This window comes from Ictidomys tridecemlineatus, chromosome 14 (genome assembly GCF_052094955.1).
Source record: "Ictidomys tridecemlineatus isolate mIctTri1 chromosome 14, mIctTri1.hap1, whole genome shotgun sequence".
Lineage (NCBI taxonomy): Eukaryota > Metazoa > Chordata > Mammalia > Rodentia > Sciuridae > Ictidomys > Ictidomys tridecemlineatus.
Window position 1 is genome coordinate 40561049 of NC_135490.1, and position 18501 is coordinate 40579549.

The following is an 18501-nucleotide window of genomic DNA, read 5'->3' on the forward strand; positions in this document are numbered from 1 at the left end:
TACTGATGGGCCCAATCATCTACTCTGTTCTATTGCTCTATATATCTATCCTAAAACACATGTCAGTTTTGACTACTGGAGTTTCTGTAGGTGGTGGTTTTTTGTGTTGGTATGGGGCATTGAACCCAGGGGCGCTTCACTACTGAGCCTTACTGCAAACCCTTTTCATTTTTTTTTTTTTAAATTCTGAGACAGTTGCCCAACCAAGGTTATAGGGATGCATTACTGCAACCTGCCCCATTTTATATTGTTACAAAATCAATTAATCCCTTATCCTTTTTAAGTTGGTTATCTTGTATATAGAACTTACTTCTTTCATCACACTTATTCCTAAGTATTTCAACTGTTTCCATTAATAGTATAAATGTTCTTTTTATCTCAACTTTAATTTTTTATATTGCTAATAAACAGGAGTACAGTTGATTTTTGTGTATTAATATCCTGCAAACTTGCTAAACTTACCTAGTCATAGTAATTTTTTGTTGATTATATCTGAACTCTATTATCTGTGAATAGAAATAGTTTTACTTCAGTCTTTTCATACGAAACACCTTTAATTCTCTAACTGCACTGGCTAGAACCTCAGTATACTGCTGACTATAAATAAGATGATTTTTGTTTCTGATCTTTTCAGGCAAGCATTAAGGCTTACCCTATTTAGTATGACATTTGATGTAGGATTTCTATGGTTGCCCTTCATCAGCCTTAGGAAGTTCCTTTATGCCAAGTTCAGTTAAGAGTCTTAATCTGAAGTGGATGTTGATTTCTCTCTAGTGATTTGGATTGTTAAATCCAGACCGTTAAAACATGACTTTTCTACCTTTTTAAAAAAAGGTTGAATTATCTTTTTCAAAGTATGGAATTAAAAATAAGATTAGTTTCTGATACAATTTCATCGAATGCTAGGAATATGGCACACTTTTATTCTTCCTCTTCTTTTCAAGCAATTAACTTAAATGGTTTCTAATTAGATGAAAGCATAGGTGGTGGTAGCCAGTTTAACTGCCTCATAGCAAAGCCTCAGAGTATCTAATGGGAGGGCACACTCAGAGAGGTGGGGGTGGGGTTGGCAAGGAGAGTAAAAAGATGTTTTTTAGGAAATTTTTTTCAAAGGTACAGGCATGGATTCTTCATGTATATGTAATCTGGTCCATCTAAACTGAAGTTCTCCTATGTCAGCCAAGAGACTAAGAAAACATTCATTAATGATCTTAGTTAAGAACTTTCATGAATTTATACTTTTGAATGAGTTTGTGATATTCCTTTTTTAATGTTTTTAAAATTTATTTATTTATTTTATTTTTTAAAATTTTTATTGTTGGTTGTTCAAAACATTACATAGTTCTTGATATATTTCACACTTTGATTCAAGTGGGTTATGAACTCCCATTTTTACCCCGTATACAGATTGCAGAATCACATCAGTTACACTTCCATTGATTTACATATTGCCATACTAGTGTCTGTTGTATTCTGCTGCCTTTCCTATCCTCTACTATCCCCCCTCCCCTCCCCTCCCCTCCCCTCCCCTCTTCTCTCTCTACCCCCTCTACTGTAATTCATTTCTCCCCATTGTAGTATTTTTCCCTTTCCCCTCACTTCCTCTTGTATGTAATTTATGTGATATTCTAAGATAAAACTTTTAAATGATTCAGGAATTATCACAATCTTTTAAGTTTTAGGCATTTCGTATTACTTTTCTGAGCTTTAGACATCTATAAAGTATAGTTACACTTGAACTCTTGGAATATTATATTTGTAGAGATCAAATGATGATTCATCTGCAAAAAGTTTACAAAACTAGAGGAAATACTATTTTTTGTATACTTTATATTTGCTTGAACACAGGGACTATTTTCTCTTTTACCTGATAACATCTAGCACAGTACAAACATGAATAACATGTTTGTTCAGGTTTTATGTTTAAGCAGCATATAAGGAGGTATCTTTTACCTAGTAATTTTTGTGCAATAGCACCAATATATGGCAAAAGTCTCCCTTTATGAGTAACAATGACTGAAGTTAGGGAAATGTGTAGTACAGAAAAACCACTGAGGCAAATTATGCTTTTTTTTTCCCTTCTTCATTTTTGGGAATAGCTTGGAAACACCTCCCAATTCAACCTCTACCCCACTCCTCCCCCGAAAGGGGTAAAGGTAATCATTGTACCTTGAATTTTCTGGAGCATTGGTGTATTTCTTTTGGAGTGTTATTCTTGATATCTTAGAAGATGGAGACTTTAAGCAGCAGATGACTTGTCCTTTAGTTTACCTATTCCACAGTTTAAAATTAAGTCGGGAAAACGTCCCCTCTCTTTATGTCTTCTACTCTTCAAAAGAAAACTCTAGCTGGAAAAGAACCTTGTGAGAATCTGATTTGGTGGTGGTGGTGGGGTGGTGGGATATACAAAGAAACATGTAAAGTGTATTCTGGGTTGCATACCTGCCTGCATTAGCATAGTACCACCACTTTATTGAAATAAAGGCAGAAAAAGCAACACAGAAGGTAAGTGACGGTGAACTAAAATTTGTTTTTCCTGTTTCTCTCTCTCTCTCTCTCTCTCTCTCTCTCTCTCTCTCTCTCTCTCTCTCTCTCTCTCACACACACACACACACACACACACACACACACGAATTTTTGGAAGATATCTAAAATTACCCACTTTAAAGCCCTTTTTGGATATTGTATTTTGTAATTATATCATGCAGGATGGTTGATGATAAAAGTACTTGTTTTAAGTGAGAATATAGCTTATTGTCAATTACAGATGAAGCAAAAATATTACAGTAAATCCCCCCCCCCCACAAAAAGTTACTTGATTTGAACATATAGCAAAGTAAAGCCAGGTGTTAGAAACTACACAATAAGATGATGAAGATTTTAAAGCCAGCTGTATCAAAACTTACATATATGAATGTGTTCATGAAGAGAAATTTAAATCATGCATTTTAAATACCATAGCACCGAAATTTAAAAATAGTACATTGATATACTAAGTACTGCAAAGATGGTTCAAAAATAGTATTCCAGAGGTATCAAGCAACAGTCCCCTCTCCCAAAGAAATGGTAAGCCATGTGCCCACTTTTATTTTTTTTCCCCTAGTATACTTACCCTTTCATAAAGGAAACTAAAATATACATCAAAGGTAGAAATGCCTTTTAGGGATCACAAAACAAAAGTGTAGTTACATGAGGGATCAGAACAAAAGTATAGTTACATGATTACTGATGAAACGGACATACTGAGAATCCTTTTTTTTTTTTTTTTGGTTTGTTTTTAAAGCTTTAACATTAGTTTGAATTTTGCTCATAATCAGCTGAAGATATAAAATCAATCACCAGTTAAAACATTCTTCTGGCTTACTCCCCTTTTCCATAGTGATCAGCAAAAAGGGTTTCATCATATAGAAACTATTCATTTGAAACAATAGAAAAACTATTAGTCTTATCCTCATCATTTAATTCCCCTTTATCAAACTTGATTTTATTGTTTTCTGCTCATTTTTATCTCACACTAATCTATACAAAAGCACAGGAAAATAGAAAACCAAATTCAGGAGCAATGCCTCTTTTGTTTAAAATAATTACATGTTGGATTTTTCACCACTATGGACACTACATACACCTGTAAATCTACTTTTTTAGTCATGATGAACCTCATTGTAACTGATTATAACTGCATCAACTCTTCAAACAAGGTCACATTCTGAAGTACTGGTGTTAGGATTTACCATATTTTTGTTTGGGGAGACATAATTTGACTCACACTACATGTTTAAATTGGAATTCTGTCTTTTCATGTATGACTTTTAAGTTACAATTTTTTATATATTCTAGGTACTAGGTCCTCATCAGACAAGTGACTTGCAAATATTCTCTATTTCTCCAAGTTGTCTTTTCACTTTCAATGTAGTTGATACTACATTTGTTTTTTAAATTTCAACAAGTCCAATATATCTATTTTGTTACTTGTTCTTCTGGTGTAAATCTAAGAAACCACTGTCAGATCCAAGGTCATAAAGATTGACAGCTACCATTCCTTCTAAGAGTTTTATGGGTTAGCACATATATGACAAGAGGAAGGGACCCACTTCATCCTTTCCAAGTGAAAATTCAGTTGTACCAGTACCACTTGTTGAAGACAGTATGTCCCCATTGAATGTGCCCTTGTTGGAAAGCAGTAGATGAGATTATAGGTATTTTTTGGATCCTCAATTTTATTCCATTAATCTGTAAGTTTGTCACTATGTTTGGTATTTTGTCAGTACCAATATTCCTATGAATGAAGGATTATAAGTTTTGAAGTCACAAATCTGAGTCTTCCAACTATGCTCTTTTTCAATATTGCACTGCTTATTTAGGGATGCATGTTCTTCATATGAACCTTAGAACTAGTTCTCCTTCCTCCTTTAAAGAACTATTGGATTTTAATAGGTAATTGAATATATAGACCACTTAGAGGAGATTATCCTCTTAACAATATCTCATTGTATGAATACAGGATGCCTTTTCATTTGTTTAGGTCTTATTTCTTTCATATTTTTTTTGTTCCTCTGTTAATCTCAAATTACTTTATCTATTTAGATTCTACTATTAAAGGAACTGACTTATTAACATCCATTTTCAGATTATAAAACATTAGTATATAAAACACAATTTTTACTTGTTAATTTTGCATTCTGCAAATTTGTGCCTTATTTTTAATAGTTTAAAAGACTCTTTAGGATTTATGTAAATAAATATCATGTGATCTGTGAATAGATGTAATTTTGTCTTCCTTTCCAATTCATATTTTCCTCCCTAACTATCGTGTCTAAAACATGCAGCACAATGTTGAACAGAAGCAGTACAACTGTGCATCCTTATCCAGATTTTTGGATGGAGATCTTTACACCTTTCATTCTGAATGTTGGATGCAGGTTCTGCATAAATGCTCTATTCTACTTTTGATTATTTCTACCCATCTGCTCGTTTTGGTTTCAGTTTAGTGTATATTCATAAAAATTAGAAAAATTTAGGATGCTAATCTGAAACTGTTTTAAATCTGAACATTTGCAGTTACAAGCAACTCTTTGAACATTGTTTGCATTAGATGTCAAAAGTTTTCATATGTAACATTTTTGTTTGCACTTGTCTCAAAGTATTTACTAATTTCCCTTATTTCTTCTATGATCAACATGTTTTGGCTAATCCATAGTTTTTCAGCTTTTATTTGAAGTTTCATTCTCTTGTGGTTTGGAGAAGATAATTTGCATGATTTCAATTTTTTTAAACTGGAGAATTGTCTCAACTTTGGTCTATATTGAAGAATATTTCATGTGAACTTCGAAAAATACATATTCTGCTCTTTTTAGAGGAATGTTATATATGTTGCTTGAACTTATTGGCCTGTACACTGCATTGGCTTCTATTTGCTTATCTTCCTTTGGTGGTTATTTACATGGAATATCTTTTTCTGTCCACTCACTTTCAACCTATTCATGCCTGGATCTAAAGGGAGTCTCTTACAATCAGCATGAAGGTTCATCCTATTTTTAAAATCCGTTGTGCCAATCTTTGCTTTTTATTGAGGCTTTAAATGCAATTACATTCAGAGTGATTACTGATAGGAAGACTTCTGCTATTCTGCAAATTGTCTTCTATATGTTAAACATCTTTGGTGTTCCTCAATTATTCAATTACTGCTCTTAGTTATTTTCTTTAACATACAATTTAATTCCCTTATTTCCTCTTCTGCATGAATTTAATACATAAATTATGTCAACTTAGTTTCCTATACAATCACATACATTCTTTTGTTGTCACAAATTACACGAACATATTATCTTTTAACATAGATTTATAATTATATTATACAAGTTACTAAAATTTTTCATCTTTAATTATTTCTTTACCAATGCTCATTATTTTTTTCCCGAGGCTTTTACTGTGTTCCACTATAGATTGAAGTACTCCCTTTGTGTTTCATAGCACAGACCTATAAACAACAGACTCCTTATCAGGGAAGTATTAATTTATCATTCCCTTTGAAGGCTACTTTGCCAGAAAAAGAATTCTGTTGACAATTTCTTTCAGCACTTTAAAATGCCTTCTTCCTTGATTGTCTGTAATAAGCAATTGGATGTTAATCTTATTAAACAATCTTTGCATATTAAATTACTTTTCCTGCTTTCAAAATTCTTTGTATAGAGTTTGACTTAAAATGTGCTTCAACTCTGGATCTCCTTGAATTTCTACTAGTGAGAATTTCTTGAGCTCGCTAATAGGAATTTGTGTCTTTCTTCATATTTGGTATATTTTTCAGATTTCTTCAAATATTCTTTTTTCTCCTTCTGGAACTCATGCAATATGTATATTGGTATGTTTGATGGTCTGATGGACTCATCTCTTACTTACAGTCTAATATAATTAGAAAAGTGAACAGTATCACTTCAACTCACCTAGTTTCAAGTTTGTTCTTTTCTCCATCTGTTCTGCTGCTGAACCTTTTATAGTAACTTTTTCTATTTTATACTGAATTTTTTATTATTGTTAATTCTACTATTTTGGTTGTTAATAAGCTACTAATTATTGTAATCATCAACATTAGAATTTCTACTTGACACCTTTTTATAATTTTATTGGTATATTTTAATTTGATCCAGCATTCTCCCTACTTGCTTTAGCTCATAGTTCATAGTTTCCTATAACTTTAATACTAAAGGCCTTGTCTAATAAGTTCAATATAATACCTCACAGGGTTTCTGTTAATTTTTTTATTTATGAATGAGCTGTACTTTGTCACTTTGTGTATATATCTTATGCATTGTTTTTAATAAACTGGATATTATTAATATTATGGCACCTGTGAATCGGAATCTGCTCTCAAGTTTTGTCACTGTTGCATGTTGTGGACTGGAACTGTTTGCTTAGTGACTTTTATATTTTTTAAGTTTTATTTAAAAAATATTTAGTTGTAGATGAACACAGAATATCCTTATTTTTATGTAGTGCTGAGGATTGAACCCAGTGCCTCATGCAAGCGAGGCAAGCGCTTTACCATTGAGCTACAGCCTCAGCCTGATGACTTTTAAAAACTACTTTTGTAAAAATGATTTTTTATGTCTGTCCAGTGGAGTTTCTACTTCATTAGCTTAGTAGTTGTCTAGTGGTTTCACATTTGAAAGAGCTTTCCTTAAAATGTGTGCAAACAAAAAAAATGAAAGATATTCTCCCAATCTTTGCAGCATGACTATATAGTGCATTCCTTCAATATGTACCCAGAAATGCTGATTTAGACTTCACCTCCTACTTGGGGGAGTTGTCAGAGCAGCAAGAGGTCAAAGTTCAGCATCTTCTCAGGGTTTTGCCTTAGCAAAACACCCTGCCCTGGCAATCTATATGGTGCTCTAGAGTCCCTGGCATATGTGGGAACATTGAGAGAGATTATTCTCCAAAGTATTTCATTCTGTAGCTTTTCCTCCCAGCCTTTCAACTGTCCATTGTTTGTCCCAACACAATCTTTTGCCCCAAGCAACAGTGGTTTATTCATTTACCTTTCAATGCTTTTAAGAAATCTTTCTCACTACAGCCCTTTTTTTTCCCCCTGCAGACTTGTTTCTTAGTCTAGCTGCAGACTCATTTGTTAGTCTAGTAATTTGCCCTTGTATCATCTATGTCTTGGGAAGAACACCAATTCTGCTTCCTCCAGAAATAGAAACCTACACCAGAAATGCTGGACACCATGTTGTAAGAAGTGACTGACTGGGGAGGAAAGAGGAGGTAGGGTAAGATAAAACCCATTAAGATAAACTACTGGCTCTCAGTTACCTTAGAACTTGATTTAAACATTTGCTTGGATGCTATAAACCTCTATTTTACAGACTTGTAATAAAATTGATAGTTTTTTTGGCCAGTGTTTCCATGGAGGAGTGTGTCCCTTCCTGACGATGTAATTTTTACTGATACGCTTAATTTTTAATGGAAATATACTCACATCTAAGTGATTGTGACATAATTTTCCTATTACACTCTGAATGTGAAATGCTTTAAAATTTTTTTTAAATTTGAATGCATTACAATTCTTCTTACACTTATACAGCACAATTTTCCATATCTCTGGTTGTATATAAAGTATGTTGACACCAATTCGTGTCTTCAGACATGTACTTTGGATAATGATGTCTATCAAATTCCACCATCTTTGCTAATCTCCTGCCCCCTCCCTTTGCCTCCCATCCCTCTGCCCCATCTAGAATTCATCTATTCCTCCCATGCTTTTTAAAAACACTATGTAACTACTTATATTCTCGTCATATAAATGTTTATACACATGATATAAACATGTGTATTCTCAATATATAAATATATGTAAGGAATATGGAAAAACTAATAACAGATCTTTATGAATTATGAGAAATTTGTAACTTTTGGAGCATACTTATACCATTTTTAAGTATGACTAGCAATAACACTCACCCTTTTCCCTACTATCAGAAAAAATCACTAGTTACATGATTAGTCTGATGCAGTACAAATTTTCTTGGTGTATGAAAATTAACCATGTTTCAATATTTAAAACTTTATAAGCTGTGTGAACTCTGCAGTACATTAAGGCTCCTAAAATCCTTTCAAATATTTTGTCCCTAATTCTTTAGATGATGTGTTTGCCCATTATAGACCTTCCTAAAACACCATATGTTAATGTCACTGATATAAAAATAATGTCATGGGCTGGGGTTGTGGCTCAGTGGTGGAGTGCTCGCCTAGCATGCGTGAGGCATTGGATTCGAGCCTCAGCACCACGTTAAAAAAAAAAAAAGGATGTTGTGTGTTCTCCTACAACTAAAATATAATTATTTTTTTAAAAAATAACATCATGCCTTATTAAGAATAACTATTCTCTTTAAGTACCCTTAGGAAGGTTCTCGTAATAGAAAAGGAACACTTGTCAAGCTGTGTGGTTAGAGCAAGATCTAATTTCCCCAAATTGCAATGCCCATTGAATTGTAATCGACAAGGAATATTCTTTATACGTAAAAGAAAATTATGGTAAGTGTGAAACACTATTGGGCTTACTCATGCAAATATCTAATGCAAAGAACTATATGCCAAACAAAATGCAACAAGTTATTCATCATATGTTATTAAATGAAACTCCTTTGGATGAAATTTTGTATTAGGATTTTTTTTATTCAGGCAGAAAAGTGTGTGTTTTTTTTTAAATTCTAACTGGAGTTGGATAAATATATAATCAATTTATGAGTTTAATACAATGAATCTGCCTGTAAAGTGATACTGTAGGATGTAACGTACCAGATACAAATAAATTCTAATTGTCCAGCAAAGGTAATGAACATATTAGGTATGTGATTTTGCACATACAGCATTCTGTAAGCACACTATATATTGAGTCACTCTTGGCAGTTTTGCTTACAGCACTTACTAGAAATGATTTGTTGAGACAGTTTATTTCCCTCTAGAGTAATATCACCAATGCAACAATTATCTTTAGTGAAGCTAAACTATGCACTTTAGAAAGAATTTTTTATTGATGAAATTACTTCTAATGTTCATAGGCAATTATAAAATAGAAGGTGGAAAACTTATATGGGATTAGGAAGTATTTCTTATCTTGGTCATAGGGTCTGTCTGAGAATGATCTGATTGGTCATGATTTAAAACAAAAAAAGCTTTGTAGAGAAATTAATGTGCTTTGTCAATATCATCATTTAATCAAATGCATACTAACTAGAAGATAATTTTGAGATTTAAGGGGACCAACTAAAGTAAAAAATTTGGTCTCAAACTCTATCTGAAGTCCCAAGTGAACTTTTAGGACCATAAAAATATTAAGTGGCTTAAAATTATAAGCAGTTAAGAATTACAAGTCAGTTACTACCTAGGGATAAGCTTGAAACAAATAATTATTCTCATATATACTTTTCCATAAGTACCATTTCCATAATTTCCATGAATTTATTATTATCAATCTGTGATTAGGAACTAGGGAAATTAGTGTTTTTAATAATAAACTTGGGGAATATATGATGAGGTTAATATAGTTCTGAATTATTTTCACTAAATATTATGTTTTGAAAAGATACCTTTCACCCTGCTAGCACACATATTGCCCTGGGATATGGCTTGATGAACATGCATCAGTAGATTTTTATATCCCACATTCTTCACTGAAATTCACAGGTACAAAAGAAGTAAACTCAGTGGAACATACCCAATTCCTGTCTGAGAGTATATAGCTAGAACTTCCAATAGACAAAATGCTCTGCGGTTAATTATTCAGCTCTTAATGAAAATTAGATAATAAGTTTTGACTTACTGAATAAAGAATTATTTTCCTATATCTATCTTTGAGTTGCACTACAGAGTAAGAAGTAGAGGTTTGAGAGTTTGGAAATCCTAATTATGAGTACAATGTTTTATTTTTGGCTTTCTGCTTCCATTATTCCTATAACTCTGACAAAATTTACATTTCCTGTCTAAATTTCAAGGTTGTTGTGAAGAACAGATATCATAATGTATGTGAATGTACTTTATAAACTAAACCAGGATACAAACACAATATTACATTCCAGTGTTTGGTTTTCAAAAAAGCTTCATTGTGTTATTCACTCATCCCAGGAAAACTAACCTTTCATAAGGATTTAGGGCATGGGGCTTTGATGAAAGTTGCTTCCATAAAACAAAAGGAAAATGGCCATATTGGGTTAAGTTTGCTCTTATAAATTTGGATTCCTGGATGATCCTTGTAAAGATGAATAAATATTAATTTGTAATTTTATTTTGCTTCCATTGTATGATGGCTTTGAGACATGTTGATTTAGTGCATATTTGCTTTAGATTGAGAATCCATGAAGAAACTCTTTTTCCTAGGCTAGTTATCCAAATTGCTGGTATCATTCATCCTATACACTTTGAACTAGTTATGATTAATAAGAACAAAACACTATTTGCAACAGGGCACGTCCTTTATAACTGAAACTGCAGTAGTATAATTTTCCATACATGACATGTTTTCATGCATATGCTTTATCCCTGTACAACACTAATAATTCTTTAACATACATTCCATAGGTTTCCTTAACTAACACTGTGGTTTCCCTTACAAATGAGTGAACAGTTCTAAAACAGTTTATAGTTACATTGTCACTTATTTCAATCCTGTGGCATACACTGAATATGCTTGAAAAACACTGTTTCTCTTGTAGATTACTAAATGCTACCATCTATTTCTATAAATTAAATTCACTAGGAAAACCCACAGTTTTAAAAAAGTATACAAGAATAAGCTAGCTTATCACAATTGACAAAGAAATGAACTCAAGAAGTACAAATATTTTAATGTCAGGAACAGTTTATCTTCGTGGTAAACATTCACTTTATGCAACTCCCACTTGGCTTCATTTAATTAAAAAGCTGAAAAAGAAAGAAAATTATTATGTACTGAACATAAGAAAAACATGATATGCTTTTTAATCCATTCTAAATTAGTACATGTAAAAGCAACAAATGTCATGATTTTATAAATCCATCTTTTTGTAACTTTGCTAACAGGGCTATTTTTTTGAAACTAGTTTCTGTAAAGGGGTCAGGCTTACAGTGAGAATAGGGTCAGAGGTGAGAAAAGATGTGATGATTTGAATTGTGTTTATAAAAGCATCTCTCATCATTGGGCTGGCTAGAACAATAGTTAAACATTTAGAATGATAATGTAGGGAAATAAAGGAAATGGACTGAAATATTTGAATGTCCTAAAGAAAATATTGTTTTTCTTATTTATAATTCCTTACATAAACCATAGTTATTTAAATATTTGGTCTTTTGTTACTGTGGTTTGCAATTTCATTATATTGGACAGTCAAAAACAATGTACATGTAATTAAAATTGTCAATAGATTTTGATAAAACAATATTACAAACAGATGCTAGTACATATAGAACTAAAAGAAAAATAGAAATATTCTTTTAATATCCCTAAGCAAAGTTTTATTTTGTAAACAAGAATTTAACTTTGTAAGATATCTTAAATAATTTATTAAGTTTAAATTTTATATTTGTACCTGTCTGCCAAGATGTGGTATATTTTTGAGTTTTCACAAATGAATAAGACACAAATAATTGTTAACTAAATATTGAAGCACAAAAGAAACTAGTGATTACTGCAGCTGAAAACCATACTGTGGAAAACTGTTCAAACTGTTTAAATTTATTATATCCTAGGCATATTGTATTGTCTTTCTGAACCTCGGTTTCCTCATTAGTGAAGGGTATGCTTGTTTTGAATGATTTCCAAATTTTTTCCAGTGCTAGTATTTTATGATTCTTGTATTGTGCTAAACTAAACACATTTTAAAATATGCATTTTATTATAAGGCATAAAATATATTTATACATTGTTTTTAAAGTACAAAAATAGTTACATCAATATTAGTAATTACATAATTATTTACATTGTAGTGTTATTTATAAAGTTATACAACACAAGAAGAATAATTAGTATACGTGTATTTAAGAAATTATCAAATCATGCTGATTATCAGGATACTTCTTTTATTTTTCAAGATAAGTTATAACTAAAGTGCTGAAGGGGTAACCATCTCCATGAAGAATGCCAGCAATAAACCTCAGTAGAACACCAAGCTTTGGTAGCTGCTTAATTCATGCCACCTTTCACTATACCGATGGCAAAAAAGATAGGTATGTCACTTACAGATAAACTTGTTGGCATTTCCTTTCCTCAATTATAAGCTCACCCTGAAGATAAAGTTAATGAAAGAATGATGGCTAATGAAAAAAGAAACCATAAAGTATTTTAAACCATAGAGTTGGAAAAACTGGAACTAGAAATGGAGGACCTGTGGGGTTTTTGATTAGTTCTTAAAAAAAAAATCTGAAAGTTTCAAAATGTACACCAATAAAGATAACCTTTGATTATTGTTAAAAATATACCTGCATAAAAGCAAAAATAATATGACGCTTTATAATTTTATAATGCCTGAATTTTTAAAGCTAAAAAGGTCAAAGTTATGTGATATTTAGATGCTGATATATTTACAGAGTAAAAGGATTTTTATGACTACATTTTATATGAAAATAGACTAAAATCCTTATTATGCTATTTTCTCATTCTAGTTCTTCCAAACTGAAATGCTCAGTGATTACTTCTAAAACATGCTGCAATAAAAATAATTGCTGGTTTATATCTTATTATGAAATGACAAGTATGTTCAATCTCCAACTGTTCATTCTATTTATTGTCCTACAACAAAGGATAAATCTATTAAGTAGGTTTCTTTTCATAAAAAATGAGGTATAAAAATCTTTCCAATATCTTGAATAAATACATGTAAAGACATGAACACAAAAGTGTTAATTTTGTTAAAATGTTAACGAATAAGAGTTCATACTTTTTAAGGTAATCGATCATTCAGGATTTCATGTTTTTATTTTCAATATATAAATATTAAATGTCAAAGATAATGCTCAATATGAATGTTTTATACTGATATCATCACTCAAGGGATTAATCTCTCATTTCTATCTAGCTGAATTTTTTCTCTTTTCACATTTACTTGTCTAATAATTTTGATGTATAATCTAAAAGCATAATAGTTTTTATTGATTTATACTCCCAACAGTGCTTGGATATTTTTCTTAATGTTTATCACAAAAATGTATAAGTGTCACAAATACTAAAAAGTATATAAGTCTGCATATCTATAATCATTAATGACTGTGGCCACCTTATACTGGAGTGAAAACATGCATGGGCAACTTTAACTGGGGTAGCAATATAAAATAGAAGCATGGGTAGTAAACTGTACACACTGAGCTTTGATAGCAGGGCAGAACTAGCACAAATTCTCACATGCTCCCTTCCCTCAGCATGAATGTTTTCAACTATCCCCTTTCCAGTCTGCATAACTTTCTTAAAGTATGTGAGGGCTGCAGATGAATACCTGTATACAAAAAGATAATGAGATGATGATCTTAAACAATTCTCTTTAAGAATGGCGCTCTCCTCATGACTCCCTCAAATATCCAGGATTTAGATAAAATGCTGCCTTGACTTGCTGAGGAATGATGTTCTAATAATTCATTACCAAGTCTGTTATTTGAAATTCAAAATAAGTTTTTCTAGGAAACTTGATGAAATTGACTTTACAGTCTGGATAAAATTTAAATAATCAATAGTTCTTTGTTAAATGCTTATCAATAATGTTGAGTATTATACACAGAAGGTATGCAGAAAATGGAAGGACTGAAAGACATAGTTCTTATGTTTTTATCTACAGGGGATAAACCTGCTCAAATTAGTTAATGTGTTGTTGAGTCATAGGGCTACAGAATTTAAAAACAAATGAAACAAAGCTGACATTGGAATAAGTAAAATGATGGGATAGTCTAGTCTAAAGAAGCTGAATACACAAAGGTATCACAGCACAAAAATTCATTAAGTGCTATGTTTTGTATGGCTAAACAAGGAGTTACAAGGAGTTGGTATACTTTCTGTAAAAATCCAGAAAGAAAATATTTTAAATTTTCTGGACTATTGATCCTTTTAAAACTACTCAAATTAACTGGTGTAGAATAAAAGCAGCCATGAATACTACATGAATCTGGATGTGCTTCAAATAAAATTTATTAAGACACTGAAATTTAAATTTCATATAATTTTCACCTATCATAGAATATTTTGTCAATGATTTAAACTAAAGTCCATTATTAGTAATGTGGGGCAAACCAAAGCAAGAATTAGTTGCTGATTCCTGAACTAAACCATAGGTTACACTGAAAGCTGTACTGTACTATAAGTGTAGATGAGCCCAAATTTAAAGTCATGTTTTATCATCCAATATTATTGTATAGCTAGTAAAATCATACTTTGGAAATGGTTAGTGTCACTGAAATATGGTCATGATACATGAAAGACATGTGATTTACAAGATGTGTGTAACAGAATCCTTCCCTAGATTTAAAGCATATGCAAGCTAAACTGTTATTTAATAATCTGGATGTGGGGATTATTGATTAATTTTATTTCCTTCCCATTTTGCTTATCTGTAATACATTGATTCCCCCCCCCCCCCAGCCACCATTCTTCCTCATCAGCTACTAATGGGTTTGAAGAAAGTTGCTACATAGTTGGTACATATCTTAAAATGATAACTCTGGAATTATACTAGGATAATACCAAGGATAATGACTAAATATCAAGATATATATTAGGAAGCTAGCTGTAAACTGTAAATTAAGATGGCATCAGTGGGAATAGAAAAGTGATGAAAACCAAATCAAATGACATAATACAGGACAAGGATATGAGATCAGCACAAAATGATTCCAAGGTCTGTATCCCATATGACCGAGAATGTCTTAGGAAAAACAAGAAGTGGCAATAGAACAGTTTTGGAGGCAGACATGACATTGATTTTGGACACAAGGTGAGCTGTTAATGTAGTATTCACATCTAGATCTCAAGTGAAAGATCAAGATTTGACACACATTTGGGACTGAAAAGCAACCTAAAAGAAAAAAGGGATAAGAGTGTCACGTTAGAAAATCCAGGGTAAAAAGTTTCAAAGGGGATGGGGGAGGCTGTTCACCTAAATTGCTAGAAAGGTCGCATGAAGAGAACTCTGGCTTTTCTTGGGTCACTGGGTGGTCATTGGAGGATATAATAAAAACATGTCCTCTTCCCTTCTGGTGAAATATCTGAACTGGGAATGTGTGGTTTGCTTTTTTTTTTTCTTTTTCCTTGAATTAATTACTCTGTTCCTGGTGTCTTGAAAAATCAACATGTACACAATGTTCCTGAAGGAATGCATTCTGTCCAATTGGGAAATAGTTGAATTTTCAGCTACCCAGAATTTTCTTGTGCACTGCTCTTACCTTCTGTCTCAAACTGGGGGAAGGAATCAGGGAGATCCAGTGGTTACATAAAGGCACTCTGTCCAGAAATCACTTAGGTGGTGAAAGAAACAGCTGTTCAGATTTTGTATTCAAAAAGGGAGGGGGTGCAGAAAGAAAGGCCTCATTTCTTCACAGGTCACTGGTTGAATTTTCACTCCTGTTTCATTGGCCAATGATTAGTGCAACTCAACTTGTAATTTTTTTTTAATCTTCACATTTGTAAGTGTTAAATGGGAATGCTAGGGAGCAGTACATTAGAGCTGTTAGGCAGATCTCTTTAGTCAAAAGTCCTGGGGCTCTTTTCTCTATAATAGAAGATTCCTGAACCCAGAAAAGTCTTCAAGTCTGAAATAAACGGTCTTTTGAAAAGGCCTACAGAAATTCAGACCTTTATTAGCAAGAAAAGAGATTTTTGAAAATGGAAACCTTTCTACAAGTAATACAGGATAATAGCCGTCAAGCCTATTGCTAAGGCCAGTTCTCCATGCAGCCTGAAGAGAGGCACACTGGAGTTGTGACTACATGACTATTAATAGTTAAGAATGGCAAGAAACATGGACACTAGGTTTGGGTGGGCTGGGGGACAATAAAGCTAGCATGTAGGGCAAGGGATAGATGAAAAACAACACATTTGCATGACAGGAACTTTCTATTCCTTCCCTGCTTCCAGTGGGATGCAGAATGTTGCTGTTTCTGCCAGAGTAAATGAGCTAAATTTCCCCAACAGAAACAGTCCCCTAGAGCACCTCTGTGTACATGTTAACTCAGACTGTTTCTTATGCTGGAATTAGGATATGCGGTGTCGAATCAAATTGGTTTCAACTTTCTACAAAACTTAAGTTAATGTAGAATTTCCTATTATCTATATCTGAAATGATCAAATGTTGGTTTTACAAAAGAGTAATTAAGTTAACTGTGTGGAGGATTTGTTTTGCTTTATTAATCTTGTATATATTATTTATATTGTTAAGGGGAAAAGAGATTTGACTATTTTACCTATGCAGAATTAAGCACATTTTCATTGATCTAGGTTTTCATTTCTTCTCCAAATTGATAACAAAGAGAAGTACATTTTGAGGTGGAGGGGATATGTTTGGATATTTACAAAAATGGTTAATTCCAGGGGTCAAAGTCTACTGGTAGAAATTTATACTGAAGATTTATCCCTGTAGCAACAAAGTATAACAGCATAAGACTGTAATTATAGGAGTCTCACAATTATCTTACATTTGTAAAACAGAAATTTACTATAACTTGTCTTACTTATGAGATAAAATATGGTCTTTATTTAAAAGATGAGGAAAACTGAGGCTCAGAGAAGATTAAAAGACTTGCCTGGGATTATAGTTTTTAAGTGCCATGGTCCAAATCAGATCTTCTCACTCAAAGTCCAGATCACTTTCCAATACACCACAATGAAATACAACAATATGGAAAAAATAATCCTTAAGATTCAATTTCCATTTGTACATTATTATCACAAGATTTAGCACTGTATTCTTTATCTAGATAAGATACAAGATGGTGCCTTTATAGCACTCCCACTTTTTCTAAACCACATCTACATCTTTGGACCTTTTATGGACTCGGCATGAGAAAGGCAATATGGCAAAATTCTTGTCAATGACATACATTGTGTTGTGGTCTGATCACCACATTTATTTCTATATTTTTCTATTTTATTTCTCTATAGATGAAAGGTACATACAAGATGTACAGATAAATGTTACGTTGCTATACACTGTACATCCTGAGAATTTTTGGCCTTGTTATGCTTGTTCATTCACTATTGTATTTTACCCAGAATTCTTAAGAATGCCTTTCATTTCTATTATCAATTACCAAAATAACCAAAGGTATAACGATACTTATAGTTCATGATAAGATAAGAGGAGAGACTGTGTCTACTGTACGTTTAATTAAACTGCATTCTGCTTTTTTACTTGTAAGATAGCTCAATCAGGTTTCTGGAATAACTATCTTTCCACACATGCCTTTAGTTGTGTGGATCACCTCACAACTCTAGAGGGTGCCATTCAATATGGATTGCATGTCCTGAAGTCATGCAATTTGGCAAACCAGCGCTCTTCACTCTATTTAATAGATACTTTGCACTTATTGGAAGTCAATAAGAATTAACATCTTTAAGTAAACAATGAATTAACAAGTATAGGATGAGCACCTACTATGTGCATAGCACTTTGTAGATATAAAAAAGGTTTATTTGTCAAGGAATCTTTCCCAAAGGCCTTACAGTGTTCTAGAAAGAAATTAAACACATGAAGCAGTTGTGCATGAAAACAATAAAAAATGTAAATTGGTAAAGTGCTATGAATAATTAGTGCTAAAATGGCTGGTACAGGGAGAGATGTGGATGACATAATTAATTTGTATTGAGAACCCACTGTATTTCAGTGGCTATAAATTTATCCCCTTAAAATTCTGAGGTAAATATTATATGAAGTTTACAGATGAAGAAAGAGGCTCAAGAAAGTTAAATATATTGCAAAAGAGAGAGAAATAACAGACTACTCTAACAAGTGAAACTGTCTCTAACACCAGAAAAACACTATTTTAGAACGGAGGAAA

General features: G+C 32.5%; 1 protein-coding gene across 4 annotated transcripts in view; it reads right to left on the reverse strand.

Annotated features, from left to right (window-relative positions):
- Tusc3 (tumor suppressor candidate 3) overlaps positions 1-18501 on the reverse strand; it is a 317327-nt gene that overhangs the window by 91672 nt on the left and 207154 nt on the right. Inside the window, exons 10-11 of one of the 4 annotated variants that reach the window (XM_078031093.1) lie at positions 17248-17310; positions 10949-11415 (exon numbers count right to left, since the gene is read on the reverse strand). The exons of 2 other annotated variants lie outside the window; for them this stretch is intronic. In XM_078031093.1, coding sequence (XP_077887219.1) covers positions 17292-17310 — 19 coding nt within the window. In that variant the 3' untranslated portion in view covers positions 10949-11415; positions 17248-17291. Of the gene's footprint in view, positions 1-10948; positions 11416-17247; positions 17311-18501 lie in introns of those variants that run through there. One more of the 4 variants, XM_078031094.1, reaches the window with a different exon arrangement.